This window comes from Pararge aegeria, chromosome 24, assembly GCF_905163445.1.
Source record: "Pararge aegeria chromosome 24, ilParAegt1.1, whole genome shotgun sequence".
Lineage (NCBI taxonomy): Eukaryota > Metazoa > Arthropoda > Insecta > Lepidoptera > Nymphalidae > Pararge > Pararge aegeria.
Genome location: NC_053203.1, coordinates 1,253,006 through 1,270,637, shown reverse-complemented (window position 1 = coordinate 1,270,637; position 17,632 = coordinate 1,253,006). Strand labels below are relative to the sequence as shown.

General features: G+C 37.4%; 1 protein-coding gene across 1 annotated transcript in view; it reads right to left on the bottom strand.

The window, feature by feature from the left end:
* Positions 1-1,965: 1,965 nt before the first annotated feature.
* LOC120634458 (apolipophorins) overlaps positions 1,966-17,632 on the bottom strand; it is a 47,938-nt gene continuing 32,271 nt past the window's right edge. The window contains exons 40-59 of the mRNA XM_039905041.1: positions 17,106-17,287; positions 16,523-16,722; positions 16,108-16,237; positions 14,910-15,081; positions 14,165-14,283; positions 13,254-13,382; positions 12,482-12,622; positions 11,593-11,758; positions 11,125-11,330; positions 10,431-10,562; positions 9,261-9,365; positions 8,538-8,722; positions 7,545-7,776; positions 6,762-6,909; positions 5,736-5,876; positions 5,234-5,349; positions 4,503-4,626; positions 4,246-4,361; positions 3,790-3,984; positions 1,966-2,985 (exon numbers count right to left, since the gene is read on the bottom strand). Coding sequence (XP_039760975.1) covers positions 2,968-2,985; positions 3,790-3,984; positions 4,246-4,361; positions 4,503-4,626; positions 5,234-5,349; positions 5,736-5,876; positions 6,762-6,909; positions 7,545-7,776; positions 8,538-8,722; positions 9,261-9,365; positions 10,431-10,562; positions 11,125-11,330; positions 11,593-11,758; positions 12,482-12,622; positions 13,254-13,382; positions 14,165-14,283; positions 14,910-15,081; positions 16,108-16,237; positions 16,523-16,722; positions 17,106-17,287 — 2,957 coding nt within the window. The 3' untranslated portion in view covers positions 1,966-2,967. The remainder of the gene's footprint in view (positions 2,986-3,789; positions 3,985-4,245; positions 4,362-4,502; positions 4,627-5,233; positions 5,350-5,735; positions 5,877-6,761; positions 6,910-7,544; positions 7,777-8,537; positions 8,723-9,260; positions 9,366-10,430; positions 10,563-11,124; positions 11,331-11,592; positions 11,759-12,481; positions 12,623-13,253; positions 13,383-14,164; positions 14,284-14,909; positions 15,082-16,107; positions 16,238-16,522; positions 16,723-17,105; positions 17,288-17,632) is intronic.

The window sequence follows — 17,632 nt, the reverse complement described above, 5'->3', positions numbered from 1 at the left end:
TGTTAAAACACATTTATTACAGCGAGGTTATTATACAATTGATGAGTTTCTTAATGACAAGGTTGCTTGGAAGCATCCGGCTCCGCTTTCATCTCTCACAAGATAGAAAAATGAATGTTAAAATGTAAATTTATGATGTTGGAAAAGAGCAACTGCTGAGTTTCTTGCCGGCTTCTTCTCGGTAGAATCTGCCTTCCGAACCGGTGGTAGAGTCACTACACACGGACAGACTTGACGTGTCAAAAGTGCTTGTATTAGGCCTACTTGAAATAAATTAATTTTGAATTTTGAATTTTTGAATAAATATTTTGATGTGAAATGTTGCCAAGATGAGACCATAATGCCTGACTGAACTGAATCTTGAACTGACAAAAACTGATCTTATGATACGACAAACGATTCTAACTCTTCACGCCCTAACTCTATACTTTAATCAAAATTTGTGTCTGGGCCTTTTTCTTTACTACAAGAGTTATTGTATAGCAAAAATGTAATTAACAGTAGATAATTCTTTTGAATGTAGTGAAATGGCCAAGCCACACTAAGGTATAGAGACACCTTTTAGAGTTAGGGGGTTAACCGATAAGGGGTACATGGGCTTAATGAAACACCCATACTCTTTCTAGTTAGCCCGCTATCATCTAAGATTACGCCATAATTTACCACCGGGAGAGATTGCAGTCAAGTGTAAATTGTAATGGAATAAAACAAAAAAGATGTATTGAGATAAAAAAATCAAAGCCGCGTCAAATTGATAACAGGTTTTTTTAAAAGTGTAGTGTGGTGTAGATGTAACTTAGATAAAACATTTTGTGAGATTTGTTCTTAAGCTAGAATAAATGAGACTATCAAGAAATAATATTGTCTTATGTTTCTACTAGCTGATACCCGCGACTTCTTTCGCGTGGATTAAGGTTTTTTATTCCCGCGGGAACTCTCCTATTTTGCAGGATAAAAAGTAGCCTATGCGCTATTCCGGACTACAATCTATCTCTGTAACAAAGTACATGTCCTTTTCCATACCATACCGAATTTCAAAGCACTCTGACCGCGGCTTTGCTCGTAAACAATTTTCAACCTCGGGAACTTCTTAAGGAAGCGGGATAGAAGGTAGCCTATGTTCTTTTCCCGACGTGATTGAGTAACGAACATCCATACTTTCACATTTAGAATATTAGTAGGATATCTGTATTTGTGTTGGAGGGTGTTTATCTGTTTATTATAAGTATTTATGTATATTATTCATCAGTTATCCTAGAACCCATAACACGAGCAACGCTAACTTTGGGGCTAGATGGTGATGTGTGCATTGTCTTAATACGTTTGTTTCATTATTATTTTATAAACACCCAACCTTGCAAGGCGATGGGATTCGCGTCACGCTCCGTACGTTTAATAAGGACCAGCGACACATTCCATTCGCAAATAAGGCTAACTAATTTATTTGAAACATGCACTAATTCAATGCTCAAAAGCGTCTCTGTAATCTTCACAAACCGAAACAAAGGCGGACAATTTATAGGCCACAGTTTCTCCATTATAAATATTGTCATTGCAATCAGCGTTTCCATTGTTTGATTGTTTATTTGACGGCCGGCTGGCGCAGTGGGCAGCGACCCTGCTTTCTCAGTCCAAGGCCGGGTTCAATCCCCACAACTGGAAAATGTTTGTGTGATGAACGTGAATGTTTTTCGGTGTCTGAGTGTTTATCTGTATATTATAAGTATTTATGTGTATTATATCCATAAAAAATTCATTAGCTATCTCAGTACCCATAACATAAGCTACGCTTACTTTGGGGCTAGATGTGTGTGTTTTCGTAGTGTATTTATTTATTTTTTGTTCTATGGAATGCTTATTGACGTTATAAAGCCGAATATTTCGTGTTCTTATTACGTCAATTTATATTATACTTTTTGACGTCAAACCTCAACGTGGGAAAGTGAAAATAAAAACAGAAATAAATAATATGTTTTTGTTACATTATAATTTGTTTTAATACAGCTTTCGATTAAAACTTTAAATTGGAACGGCGCGTTATAAATAGTTTACTCTATACTTAACAACAAATTAGTGAGTCTAAAATATACAGGCTCCATAAAATATAAGCTGATAACAAATATTACTGAAATAACGATGTACTTAATTTTTTGTACTTGGAATCACCAGATAGCGCCACAGACGAGAGAAATGAGAAGCTTTTTACTGGGCCGAATACGAAAACTTTTACAGAGAGTTACAGTTTATTTGGAAAGAAAAGAAATGTGCATGTTTCACACAGGTTAGTAATATATAAAAACATTAAAAATAGCACTGAACAGTTGTAATTCCTATAAACTCACATTGTAGCGCTATCTAGTGGAGAGACCTTGGTAACTGCAAGTAAAAACTCTTTTAGAAATATCAATATTTTTTTTAACTTGCGTTAAGTTCGAAGTTGTTTTATGCCTAACCTTTGTCTAACATGTCTTTAATAATATCCCAAACAGGCTCCAACAATGTAGCCAGAGTGTCAGTATCATAGTGGTTCTGGATGGACAGAACTTTAGGTTGATAAGGTTGTAAAATTTACATAGTTGCGAGAAAAAATATTGAACAAGTTATAGTTCTTTAGAATTTAATGCGTTATTTTTTTTTTCTGGTTAAGATATAACTGTCTATCATTTTATGAAAATAAAACGAAGTAATCTCAAACCACTTCTAAACGAATGCTATATCCAACTTCGAAACTTAGATCAAAATCAAGCAAACGTTTCGAAGAAGATCGTAACCCCTCTGAATTCCTAGCCACGGGCCTGAGTTTGATTTACAAAATTTCTCACAAAAAACAATCAAAAATTTTCAATTCATAATCAGCTTATAAGACGAGTATTTTTCCAGAGATTCGCTCTATTTTTGCTGAGCCTGTAGGTGTAAAACTAAAAGTATTTGGTAGGTGTGGCGCTGAAGATCAATGATGCGTTGTCCTTACTTTCGTCTGCGAGCCTGGAAATAATAAGATAATTTATTATTTATCCTATTGTTGAATATTGTATTATAAAATCAAGGAGTTTGGGTTGATAACAAAAAAGGTCTTCCGCATCGTGTGAACACCTGATTAGTATTCTGTCCGTTCATGTGAATCTATACATTTCAGGAAAAATTAAAGCATTTTATTACCGAAGTATTACTATCATGTAAGACCACCCTCCCAGTTTTAGAAATGCTAACTTCAAACATAATGCACCTACGAGTATGGTACTCGTTTTAAAGTTGAAGATTCTGTACAAAATTGATCGTAATATTAGACCCTAACTCGAAAAAAATATTAGGCTCCAATAGAAGCTTTAAACCATGTGCAATTATGCCGTTTTTACTCTGCCGCAAAGTAGTCTGATACTTTGATACTTGACAAACGATAAATTTCATCATCATTACAACCGATGGACGTTCACTGTTAGACATAGGTTTTTGGGGATATCCACAGTCGATAGATTTGCGCTGCCGAATTTGCCCGCAGTTCGCTTGATATCACCCACCAAGTAGAATGGTCTACCAGCACCGTGCTTTTCGATGCAGGACGCCGCTCCAGTATGCCAGCTCGGGAGTAGGGTAAGGGTACCCTACTCCCGAGTCCAAACGCTCCAACTCCAGCTTATGAGTATGGAGCTTTGTCGGTAACTTTTTTTCATTATCGGATCTCCTAATTTGATCATCTATAGGTAGATGCCTCAAGCCTTTCCATCGGCCCAACTATAAGGGGCTCAGTCGAGCACTGATGAAAAAGGAGGACAAAAGAATAGTACATACCGCTTCTTTTCTCTCCTTGATAACACAGACGGAGCGCGCTCTGTAGACGTCCACGTAGCTGCAAGTGCAAGCTTCCACCAAGTTCTCATGCAGCAGACGGTTCACGATGGAAGTCGCTGCCGTCTGGAGGTACTGCTTCTGCTGCGCCGGGTTGCAGGATTGGAAGGTGGTGGCTGAGAACGTGTAGCCGTCAGTCTAGAGAGGGAAAAAACCTTGATGAGTTCAAATATTTTTCTACTTTCTCTTCTTCTTTTTTTTATTTAAGTCTTTTGATAGAAGCTGCCAAATTATTCCTTGATTTATTAAATTGTTTGTAGTTTGTTTTAAACCAGTCACGGTGTGCTACCACTTTAACCATATTATAGTTCAATTAAGTACCCCCTTAGCTACTTTATCAACTTAGGCCAATTCCCAGTTGTTCCTTTTAAATATAAGAAATGTTAGTAAATTGCTTACATCTTGCGAGAAATCAACGCAGCCATCGTACGTCTCCAAGTGAAGGGTACTTCTCAATGTTTCTGTTTCTTTCTGTTTCTTGTCACCGAGCAGCAATACGCCGTGTTTAGAGAATCCTGCAAAAAATATCTTATTTGAATAACTGTTCCCAAAAAATTTTAAGATTTAGAAGAAAGCCAAAAATTCAAAGTTTTAAGAATCCTGTACCATAATCACACATGCTGTAACCGAAATTAATTTATGCTTTTCTTACTTACCAACAACTTGGTTGACATCCTTGCCACCTCCGATCTTTATATCTGGCGTGTTCTTGATGAGAGAGTACGAGAGCCCAAGGTTCTTGAAGAAACCACCATAGACCACCGATCGCAATGAACTTGCCTAGAAAATTAGAAGTAACAATTTGTTAAATTAAAAATTATTCCTGCGCAAAGATCATACAGGTAAGGCTTATGAGTCTGTGTTAGTGAATTCATATGAAGCATATAAGCAGGTAGGCAAAATATGTTGATTTACAGTACAATATGTTGAAAGTCCATGACATACAAGCAAAGCTTCATCATCATCACTTCAACCGATTGATGTCCACATTCCAAGATCCACGATACTGTGCCGCTTGTGTCCTGCGGCTCTCAGAGACTCGTTTGATGTCGTCTGTCCACCTCGTTGGGGGTTGACCAACGCTGCGCCGGTAAGCGCGTAAGTGGTCGCTATTCTAACACCTTGGGACCCCAACGTCCATTGGTTCTCGGAGCTATGTGCCCCGCCCATTGCCACTTCAGCTTTGTGACTAGTTGAGCTATATCGGTAACTCTAGTTCTTCTACGGATCTCCAAAATTCTGATATCATAACATAGAGATACTCCTAACAGCCCTTTCTATTGCCCAAGCGTAGGTTAATGTACCAATTAATTCTAAACATTAAATTCTTTGATGGACATCATGGTTCATAATGGATACAAAAATAAAAATATAAAATGATTCTTACCAGTACATCCTGTCGTTGGCACGTTTCGCCGATAGCGCTGATGAGATGTTTGACGGCTCCAGCCCTCAGGGGAAGGTCAAACACTGAGTCGTAGGCGAACATCACGTTGTGAATACCTGGACAGAAATAACACACTGTAAAGATATGTATTTAGTGATTAGGGAGTTTGGTCATGTCAATGTTTTCAACTTATTTTTTCGGGAAGTTATCCTACGGACTTCTCCTCAGCCTAGTTTTAGCTCTAAGAATAAGATTTTCATTCTCGCAATAATTGGTTGATTTTCAAGTCAAACCATTATAGCGTCACGTAAAAATTCACCGAATGTGCCTGATTTAAAGTAATACATTCTAAACAACAGTTTGTAGAAGAGTTGGGGGATTCTCGTTGCAATAAATACAACTGTATTAACAAGAAACACAGAAGTGCAGATAGTATTCCAACTTATAACTCTCTCCTTAAAGCGTCTTAGGTTTAGAAAAAGGTTTATAAAGGAAATCTTACCGAAAGTGAGTCTGAGGTTCTTAATAATGTTGACAAAGAACTCGGTGTATCTGTCGACGCGTTCGTCACCCACTTGGATTGACTTGACCTCGTTATAACGTGTCTTGTCGGTGAACTGTACCTTTGCGCTCTTCAGTTTCACTGTAAAAGAGAGCATTATTACAGCGATTGTGCTAAAGTTTTAAAATAGATGGACGAAATCTGAATCTATTTAAATCCTCTAAAATCAATAAATTATACCTATTTGGTACCGACTGCACGAACAAAATATAATTTTAGTCGGCGGTCTTTGAAACAAGATTGGACAATATAGATATTATATCTTATATAATATTGGTATTTATATTGGTCTTCTCGACCGCTCGACAAAGGTGTCTTGTAAGGATGTGCTCACTCTATACCATATCATGATGCTGAAACTGTCGCCTCTAAACAAAGCTATACTTCACAAGGCATGACAGAAGCACGTCTTGCAATATGCCACCCCGAGTCTATCAATTCGAGGCATAGGTTTTGCTCGTGTGCCCGTAGGTACACCAGCAACCACACCATTCAAACTGAAACACAGCATTGGAACAATGCTGCTAAGCGACAGGAAAAGCTATCCTTCTACTAATGCATCGGGTTATCTTTCATGTCCATCGAGTGACTATTTTATTCATCCTCCATTGCCATGTTGGCTTTGCTCTCATTTCATTGCGATCGTACTTCTGTTTTAAGGCGTGAACAAAAGTTTTCCTCAAAAGGCTAAACCTTGTTTTTCCATAGTATAGTAATACAAAGGCTTAACTTTAATCTTAAGGATATTTCATGTGGTCGTTCAATAAACTTATATTTACAGAACACCTACCTACGTTACCAATCGCTGATGTCCATCGGTTGAAATGGTACATGTTTGATTGCCTATCAGGAAAAAAGCTCTAGTGATGTTTTTCATAGTGACAGTTGAAAAACCGTCGATTGGCATAAACTATATATATGTATCCTGAGAAACCAAGTGAAAGAAATAAGAACAAAATCACTTACGGTCTGTGTCATAAATGATGGGGTAGGGGTAGTGTGAGGTGATGCCCACGAGGTACACCTTGACGTCGGTGATGCGTTTGCTCTTCAGTCCATCGATGACCTGGCCGACCAGGGGCACGATGATGTCCTTGTACATTTTCTCGGTGGACTGGAAACAGGAGTAAGCATAACGTTTTTATATTGGAAAAGCAAAAAAAATAATTTAAAATGGCTTTCGATAGAAGCAGGCGATACTTCGCGGAATTCCATGATATATTATGAAAATTAATCTTAATTTGCTATACTCCGCGGAAAGCAGGATAATCTGAATTGTTCACTATAAAGTCAACATCTCCCGAGGATGCTCCGGTTTCGGAGCATGTGTCGTGCGTTCATGGTACGTTGCCGTAGCTCTGTTTAGTCTGAAGTATAAAGATTGAAGAAATTATAAATAACATATGAACTCTCCTGGTTTTCACAGAGTATAGCAGGTTATTAAGCTTAATTTTCATAATAAAATACTTTTTTCCCATGTTACAAACAGTAAGACGGCTACTAATGCGAAGATAAAAAATATTTTGCAAATATATGTTTGCTTTACAATATATACGAAGTTTCTGCTTAAATCCAACTGTTTGACGAGTTAAGAGGTGATTTTTTATGATGCTTTATTTTGGCCTTTCTCGAGAATTGTACTAAAAATACATTTTATCTGACTGTAAATCCCAAATACTTAATAACGCGTTCAATCAAAAAAAAAGGTCTGCTGTATTAGTAAGTCAAAAAAGAAAGAAATTCACTCACCTCAGTGACCTCAACAGTAACAATAATATCGGCTTGCTTGGTGGGTAGTTTGACATCGTAAATCTCTCCGATTTCTCTGGGCTTGTCTGCATCAGTGCACTTCAAGCAGTGCGACGGCATGACCGCTGGCAATAAGCCGGTTTGTGCGAGGGTGGCGTAACCGCGTCCAAGGTCACACGCTTCTTGTGCTGACTTCGGAGAGTCGTCGCCGCAGGCGTGGATGCAGGCTTGTCTGTTGTTTGCATTTACAGATTTATGAATAATACAATCCTGCTAATATTATAAATGTGAAAGTGTGGGTGTTTGTTACTCAATCACGCAAATACAGCTGAACGGATTTAGATAAAATTTGGCATGCATGTAGCCTTTGACATGGAAAAGAAGGCTACCTTTATCTGGATTCCTTAAACCGGTCTCCAGGGAAAATTTAAAATAGTTAACGAGCGAAGCTTTAGACCCAATTCTGAAGTCCAGGCAGACGAAGTCGCGGGCTAGTTATTTATGTGAGAGTCATAAACAAATGACTTATTGTTTTCATAACACTGAGAGCAGGCCTTTAATATCTAAGGAGTTGAAGATTAAACCACACAACGCGTATATTAAGTGGTTTCGCGAAAAGGGAGACGAGTTTAAACTCTTGTAACGATAACTAAAAGTAGCCGAAACGTAAGATGTAACCAAACTAAACGTCTCACCTACGTTAGCTTAAATATATCATTTTATATTATCTTAAACTAAACGACGCTATGTTAGTTTGACATAATATTTACGAGTACGTTACTCCAAAGTTGAATTTGTTAACTTGATAAATTGCACTATGTGATTGTCACTTTTAATTGACATCAGACTTTAAATGTATATATAATAATACGTATAACCTATCTTAAAAATATATATTTGAGTTAACTATATATTTAAGATGCAGTAATTTCGAAATAACAGAGAGTCATTTTTTTGTATACATATAAATTAAAGCGTCATAAAACAACAAACCTGAACGGATGGTTATCCAACAACATCGACAAAGGTCTGAGAGGTGAGGTGCCCCCGAACACGGCTTCGCACGCCGCTGGCAGAGCCATGTGCATTTGATGATGGTCGTGAGCTGGTGTCTCGACTGGTTTGCAACTGCCGGCCAGTTTGTAAGCATTTCCGAATTCGCTTTCAGTGCTGACGATCTATAAGGACGAAATAAAGAATATTTTGAGAACTCGCGAAACGTTTCCTTATCTTGGATGGAAATTATCAAAGAATTAATAACATACAGAAACCGTGTACGCGAATAATATTGAAGCATCAAAAACCACTCCACTTTAGCAGTGTTACTCCAACAGGAGGGTAGTTACTTTATACCATTTAGCAGATAACATATGGGAAAATGTTTGTGAGCTAAAAGTAAAGTGTGACATGCGCGTTTTCACTGTTTCTGGACAAAATGCATAGCATGCAATAATGACTAAATGATTCTGCGTAAAATAATTTTAGATTCTCCAGTTTTTTTTCCATTTTTGTAATATAAATATATTTTTATCTGCAATCTAGTTCAACAAGGATTATCTATTTCCATTCTAAATATTTAGTTGATAGTGTTTATAGGGTTACGACATATGGACAAAATTGCTCTCGATTAAGAGGGTTCGATTTTAGTACTAATAAGGACCTACTAAGTTTTACGAGATCAATACTTGCAAATTGTAATCCCGAAAGCCTTCTTACCTTTCCATTTGGTATCCTGAAGTCGTCATAAGGTTCGTTGTTACCATCTCCCAGCAGACCACGGAGCTTGCCATGGTAGAATCCGGACACTTCGACATAGCACACCTAAAAATAAATAATCAGTTAGATAATGGCTCAGATATTTAGACAAGAGAGAATCATACTGCGAGAAAGTCATACTTGGAAGGAACAATAGAAAACGAAATCTTAATTCATCGACGGCTTAAAAGCGCCTAAAAAATTGGTTGTCTGTAAAGTCGGCTTACTGACGATAGTTGAACGTGACAACGTCGTAAGAAAATACTGATGAAATGGTTGCATTTTTCAAAAGAAAATTTTAATTGTAATTGTTTGTAGTCAATTGTTTATAGCAACAATTGACACCACATTCACTTTTCACTGCACTTCATCCTTGCCGAAAACATGTAAATGTTATTATTGTATAGTATAGAAGCTGTCCAAGCGGACGCATCGCTCACTCAGAGACAGACAGATGAGAGGAGAGAGACAGATGTCGAACGCGGAGGCCGACTGTGCTTCTTTGTCGCTCGTTCCGCGCTCTTGCTTGCACTTCAAGCCTTGTATGGAACGCCTCAGAGCGAGGTAACGCCGCATACGTCATGTTTTTTCGTGCGTGCAGCCGGCTCCATCGAATTATAAGACGTTGTCACGTCAAAAAAATTTCAAAAAATCAATCAAATGCAGATTAATCGTAAGTGGTACCTTTAGATTTCGAAAGCCAAGATTATCATTAGCTTAGGATGTAAACTCAGACGAAATAGGTTAGAAAAGATGCTGGAGAGTTCAATAAAATAACAGTAATACTCTAGTGCGAAAAATAATAATGTAACATTCTATTTTTGACCAACTATTCCCATTTTGACTCATTTACTTTCTATGTACGATGAATTTTTATTGATTAAATTAACGAACATTTTATTATGTATTTAATGATTTAAATACACTTTAAATCCCTTTTCTTCTTGTTAGTGTTTTCTTAATTGATAAAATGCTGAATTTCTAAATATACCCATACACAATTTACAAATTAGTGCTTTTAGAATTTTCTTAAGTAATTACTCTTTTAGTATGATATATATTCTCTTCCTGTATATTTCTCTTTTAGTATAATATCTCAGTTTCTCTTCTTATAAGTTGAGTATTACTTACCTCAAGTTTGCTTGTACAGAAGACCATCAGTCCATACAGAGATCCGAGTCCAATGCGTCCTTTGGATTCCCTAAAGGCGAACACTTCTTTCTCGATAACCGGGTAGCCATGATTTGCACCGTTAAGAGCAACCTGAAGAAAATTATTTATTTATTTATATTCAATTCTAATACTAAGCTCATTCGATAGTGTAGCTTTTGAAAAAATCTCAATACCTCTACTAATTATTGTCATTGTCATTGTCATTTAACATTAGGAGTTAATACAACTGCAAATAATATATTTTTTTCCAGAATTACTTGTTTTACATGAATATATTTTTTTATATAGGTCCGTGTGACTTATTAAATTTGTTCAAATCCGTCATTTTAGCCAATAATTATTTCCTCTTGTGACTTCAAAACAAAGTGTGATGACATTAATGATTTTTTCAAATTAATCCGTGAGTAGGAGCTAAAAAAATTATGCACAGGTCGTCTTTTACGACATGCATAATTTATGTACTGAAGAAAATCTAATACAAGTTATTCAATCATCTTAATGTATATCGAAATGCAAAGTTGAATTATACTACTGAAACTTCGCAATAATGCAGTTAAACTCACTCAGAATTTACAACGCTTTCAATATAAACTATAAGCCCTTAATGATCAAGGATTTGCATTTACTTTACTAGTTTCATATATAGACTTACTTGTCCATTCTCCTTAAGTTCAATAGTGATGCCGCTCTTATCTTCCAGGATGATGGCCTTGGGATGTCCGTTCTGCAGTTGGCTGATCAGGGTGAAGTTGCGGTCGATATGATCGTGCGCGAGCACATAGCGGCAGGTACCAGGGAAGGTGAGGTGACGGCCGTCAAAGGTGAAGATGTGCATTCCGTTGATGATCACAGCACGCACTATGGACAAATTAATGTTATAAATAATATAACTAATATTATAAACGTGAAAATATGTTTGTGTGTGGGTCCTCCCTTCACGCCCTTACCAAGCAATCAAATCAATTGATTTTTGGCAAACATTTATTTGAAAAGAATGAGTGTAACATAGACTACTTTTTACCTTAGGAGAACTAACGGTTCCCATGGGATTTGTAAAAAACCCGTAATAAACGCGAGCTAGTGACACACTTTCTTTTACTTTAGTTTAAGATAAACTTACTCTTGGCTGGAACTTCGTCTAGTGGGTTAAGGCTGCGTGGTCTGTACGTCTTGAACTGAATCCATGGGTTCGGGACATCACCCTGGAGCATCTGATTGAGAAGACTCCAGCCAGCAGAACCCTTGAAGCTAGGCATTGACACTGGTGACAAGCCTGGGAAGCTAGCCTGTGGGACACAAAGAAATATATAGAACTTTCTCTGGAGGTTTGCTACTTATACAAATACGTATATGAGTAATGTAAGAACTCCAAAATGTATTTCAGAAAATGTTGTCCTTCCCCTATGCAGAGCATGCATGGAGGCTTATGAAACACAGGTACACGTAATTCTCCGATGCAATTGAGTAGCAGAACAACGCGCAGCACACCTTCGCTGCTCACCATGAAGCACTCGACGGCCTGCGCGGCTTGCTAAGCTTCTGGAGTAAGCGTTGGTTGGAGTGAACCAGCGGGGAACCGTATCAGGCACTACATAAAACGGAAGGTTCCGGTCTACTTAGTACGGAGACAGGAGGAGAAGAAGAAGAAGTAGAATACTTTCCTTCACTGAAAATACGTACGCTCGAGCTCGAGCTCTATCCACTAGATCCTGACTTGTTCTTGTTCTTCTTCTTTTTCATTGCCCTTATCCCACGGTTACTTTGGTAGACACAGCATGTCTTCTTGAAACTTGAAGACATACTTTCTGGTTGGTTGGTGGATTTGGTTTTGGCAATGTTTTTACGACCGACTGCCTGTTTTGCATCCACCGTCTTGGAAATTTCGGTTGGTGGAATGACCATCATTTTTCATAACACAGGGGTAAGGTTGTAATCCCCACTAGATCATGCTTATTGTATTTTAGTGTTATGTGATAGATTGCATATTTTAGCAGTTGTCTAGTACTTACATAACTGAAATTGGGGTAAGTTATTCCATACTGTCCGGCTGTTTGACGCACGAACTGTACCAACGAAGTGACGGCAGCCACAAGCTTTTCGTACACGATCCTGAGTTCCTTCTGCTCGTCGAATTTCTCTTGACGCAATTTCTGTTTGAATTAAAAAACTGTTATTGTGATTGAATAGAAGCCAAATTAACATCATTGTGTTGTATGTGCGGTAAAAGTAGTTGCTAATTATGGGAATCCTAAGTCGCTCCGAACCACTCAACAGACGATGTAGAAAGCTATACTATTTATTTGTGGTATTTGGCAGAACCTTTGAAGATCCAGAGTTACCGACATATATCAGACGCGAGAAGCTGAGAACCGATAGACATTGTCATGAGCCCTAGGGTGCTGGAATGACGACTTCGCACCGGTGATCACACCTTTGGTAGCCCCCGACTAGGTGGACAGACGAGATCAAACGAGTCCCAGGGTGTTGCTCGACAAGACCGTGGAATTTGGAATGCCCTACAAAATACCTATGTCCATATGTGATCTTATAGCTTAAACTATATAGTATATTTTTTAGCTCCCAGTTGATCATAATGTGTGAATCGTATCCTCTCTTCATTAAAATGTATGTAGGTAATTTGAAGGAGAATTGCCTGGGTTCAAAAATTAGGCCTTTCGAGGTTTAATAGACATCGTCGCTTTTAATATATTCCTGACCTATTCAAGGGCTATTGAGAATTGAGTTCTAACCTAAGAATTATGGCTTTCATAAAAAACTTACCTTTTGGGCATAATTGCGTAGGACATCGAGGAAGGTTTTTGTCTCTTCAGTGGGCATGACTTCGCGAGCCGCGTGATAAGCGTCGTTCATGATACCCATGAACTGTTCCGGTACTGCCAACTCTTGCCACTGTAGAAAAGTAAATACAATAAGTACTGTTCTACACAGACAATAAATGTGGATGCACTTGTTGCTTCCAATACGAAAATAACTCGATCTACTAAAAGCACAGTATAAAGTGGAAATTACATCAGATATTAATTAAATAAGGTTGTTGACGACCTCACTGGCGCAACGTTGAGCGCTATGATTTTTTTTTAAGTAGGAGGTCTTCAATTCCGAAGGGTTCAATCCCCGGCTGGCAATTTTGCTCTTATCAAAGGCCTTAAAGAAAGGCCTATGATAAGTTTTAGTATAAAACTATATTATATATACTTCGTAAAACATAAAAAAAAGTAGATATAAACAACCGATTCACTAGAAACGGTCATAAATTAGTGATATCAGCATATCGTCTTAGGAAAGTACAGAAAACTTTTGTGGGGCAGAGTACATGCTTTTACAACATGATACTGAAGGTAATATTAGATTGACCATTATAAGTTGATAGAATGTATAAAAACACGTTCAATGCATCGAAGTTACTATGCGATTGATGAATTTCTTAATAACAAGGTTGCCTGGAAGCAAGCCGCTCCGCTTTCATCTCACTCGAGATAGAACAATGATGGTTAAATTGTAAAATTTTGTTGGAAAAGAGCAACTGCTGAGTTTATTGTCGGCTTCTTCTCGGTAGAATCTGCCTTCCGAACCGTTGGTTGAGTCACTACACACAGACATACTTGACGTTTCAAAAGTGCTTATATTAGGCCAACATGAAATTAATGAATTTTGAATTTGAATAACCTTACCTTTTCTTTGATAAGGGCAACGATCGGCATCTCCTTGATTTGTTCAAACATATTGGATATGAATTGACCTGATTGGACGCGCCATTCCTTCAGTTGTGCAACTACTATGCGAGTAACGTCTGTAAAGAGAGACCTTAAATTAGAAACTTGACTTATTTTAATTTTAATCAAGAATATAAGAACAGAAAATAATAATATATAAAAACAATGATTATGGAGTTTATGAAAGTTGCTGTCTGTAGCAATATTACTGTCTGTCTGAGGCCTGTTTTAATAAAGAAAGTTTTGGGGTTGTTTGATTTCAATGTTTATATTTATTAATGGAAAGGAAAATGGTAACTTTCAGGAATAATTACTGATTGCCGACTGGTGTAGTGTCTTGTATTACTTAAAGAAAGTTTTTTACAAGCTCTACATCTTTTAAAGCAAGATCTTGACGGCCGATTGGCGCAGTTTGCAGCGACCCTGCTTTTCGAGCCTAAGGCCGTGGGTTGGATTCCCACAACTGGCAAATGTTTGATTGATGAGCATTAATTTTTTTCAGTGTCTGGGTGTTTATATGAAAATTCTAAGTATTTATGTATATTATTCATAAAAATCGTCATCTTAGTACCCATAACACAAGTAATGCTTACTTTGGGGCTAGATGGCGATGTGTGTATTGTGGTAGTATATTTATTTATTTATTCTATTTATTTATCTTAGTTCAAGGTGAATCACTACAGATTAATAAACAAATCCATACCTTTGAATATCTCAGTGAAGATGTTGGTAAGTTCCTGTAGCTCTGGCTTGTGTCGTTCGAAGAAGTCCATGATGATGGCAGCAAAGTGTGCCGCGGCGTCAATGACGCCGTCAAAGTAAGCCTGGATCATCGCAGCGACGTTCGTATATAGCTGCTTCAAGCCTGGAGCAATCTGTAAGGAAAAACCAAGTTAAATGAAATGCTAAATGTTAAATTATTACCAACATTTATAAGCGTTTCGCCCTACAACCAAACTAAGCGAATTAATAAATCCCTACTAATATTGTTAATGAGTAAGTGGGTATGCTTGTTCATCCGCACTAATCTCGACGAGTTGGCACAGAACTCGTCATCAGAACATCTTGCATCCTGGATACGTATATTTACGACACACAAGTTTATCCTTATTTATCCTCGCAAGTGTGATGAAAATCGTCGTCTGAAACGCGTATGGTACATTACTTGTTACATTCACGGCTAGCTTAGCGCGTTCGCTGTTAGATAAGGCGCCCAATACAACCTCGGCTGTGAAAATGCAATGTAATCATACTTGATACATACTACTATTATAGCTCAAAATTCCCCACTTTAGTATCTAGATTGCACAAATGCGAAGCAGCAGTGGCGGTAATGCCATACAAGCCGAAAAGCCCGGCTTGCGTTACAACAAATCTCCTAAAATAATTCATACTTGATAGCAATGAGGAAACAAACACAATGAACTTTGACTCAATAGTGTATGCACAATGAGTATACAAACACTACGGCAGGACGTAGATACGACATAAGTTACTTTTAATCCTGCAAAACCAACCGGTAACGGTTCCCGCAGGTTTCATTTTAAATAATGTTTGCTTAGAGTAAAACTGATCTTGACAAAGTATATTACTCTTTAGTTTGAGAAAACTTATTACAAAATCCTAAACAAATGCGGCAGGCATCGACTGGATGAGGAAAGCGAAAAATTGGGAAAGTTGGCGCTGCTTGAAAGAGGTCTATGTCCAGCAGTGGACACAAATTGGCAGATGATAATGATAATGATGAAACAAATGCGGATTCAGTCGTGGGCAATAGCTAGTTATTTATAGCCGAATTCATCTTGGATACATTTTTTTCTTAAGTTTGAAAACATCTTCACCAAACCTATAACTTCTTAAAATATTTTGAAATAATTTCCAAGTTCTATATAATCGCTTACCTGTTTCTCATACATTTCGGAAATCTTCTGGCTGACTAGAGATACAGTTTCGGCAAATTTGTCGGCCATTGGCTTGAAGATGGTAACCACATCATCAATCAGCTTAACGATCACTTTAGTGATGACGTGCCTAGTGAAATAAATACAAATATTTTAAAATCATAATATTGTGAGGCCTTCCGTGACTTTTTCCTTAATCTAAATATTTAATCAAAAATTTTTGATGATGATGACTATGTGTTGATTTAGAATTAATCTAAATAACAGGACAGTTTTAGTGACATTATTGTTTAATTATTTTAACTTTTGTAGTATAAGTTGTTTCTGTACAAGAAAGAACGGTTTCCTCAACTCAATACTGGTGCATTTTATTCGTTAGTTTATGCGTTCAGAACTTTAGTCAGAATTTACTTACAGGGCTTCAGAGATCTCCTTCAAAGTCTTGTCGTTCGAGATATCCTGGGTAAGTTTCTCGAGATCCTCTCTATATGCTTGCTCCAACTGTTTGTAAGTTGGCTCGACTCGCTGTAATGTTTTCTTGACATCATCGTTTGCCTTTTCACCAATGTTCTTGATACGTTCTTGTAGAACACCCAAGTCTTTTTTCAACGCACCCTGCGTAAAAAAAAAAAAAATTTAAAAACACTCGTTTTTTGAAATCTAAAGAATCTGTATCCATATAAAGATATGGCCGAATTTCGAAATTCAGTAAAAGGCTGGAAAGTAATGGTTAAAGCGGTTACAGCCAAGTGGCTAAGAATCCCAGCACGGACCTCCAATTTTTCCAAGGTATGCGCGTTTTAAGTAATTAAAATATTACTTGCTTCAACGGTGAAGAAAAACACCGCGAGGAAACCTACATGCATGAGAGTTTTAGCACTGGGTGCGTGGTGGATTATAGCCTTAACCCCTTCTCATTGTGGGAGGAGACCCGTGTAGTGGGCCGGTGATGGGTTAATATGATATTGATCGAGGTCTTAAAAAAACTTTTAACTTACCACGAAGTAATTGAAGTTGTCTTTAGAAGCACCATAGTCGCTCTTAATGAGGTTATCCTCAATAAAAAGTGCTCCGTGAACAATGTTTTTCTTGTTCTTGTGTAGGACGATGTCTACGGACACGTCCACACGCTTTTCGGGGTTCAAGTTGGCAATGACTGAGAGTTTGCGTTCCGATTCATCTGAAACAAGAGTTATAATACTAAAATCTCATTTATGCAAACTTTATTTATTTAACTCTTTATTGTATACCACGACATTAACATATACAAAAATATAAAATAAAAACAGGAATACAAAGAAAGAAGTAGAATACAAGAGGCGGCCTTATCGCTTAATAGCAATCTCTGCCAGGCAACCTTTGTATTAGGAAAAAAGAAGAGGAGAATAAATTGCCGGTGGAACTAATTTTAAAACACATACATACGAATAACTACAAACTTTGATCTCACAGAACGTAGGAAATTTTAAAAATTTAAGAAATACAGAAGTTTTTGTGAAATTTTAAATAAGCATAAGTTACCTTA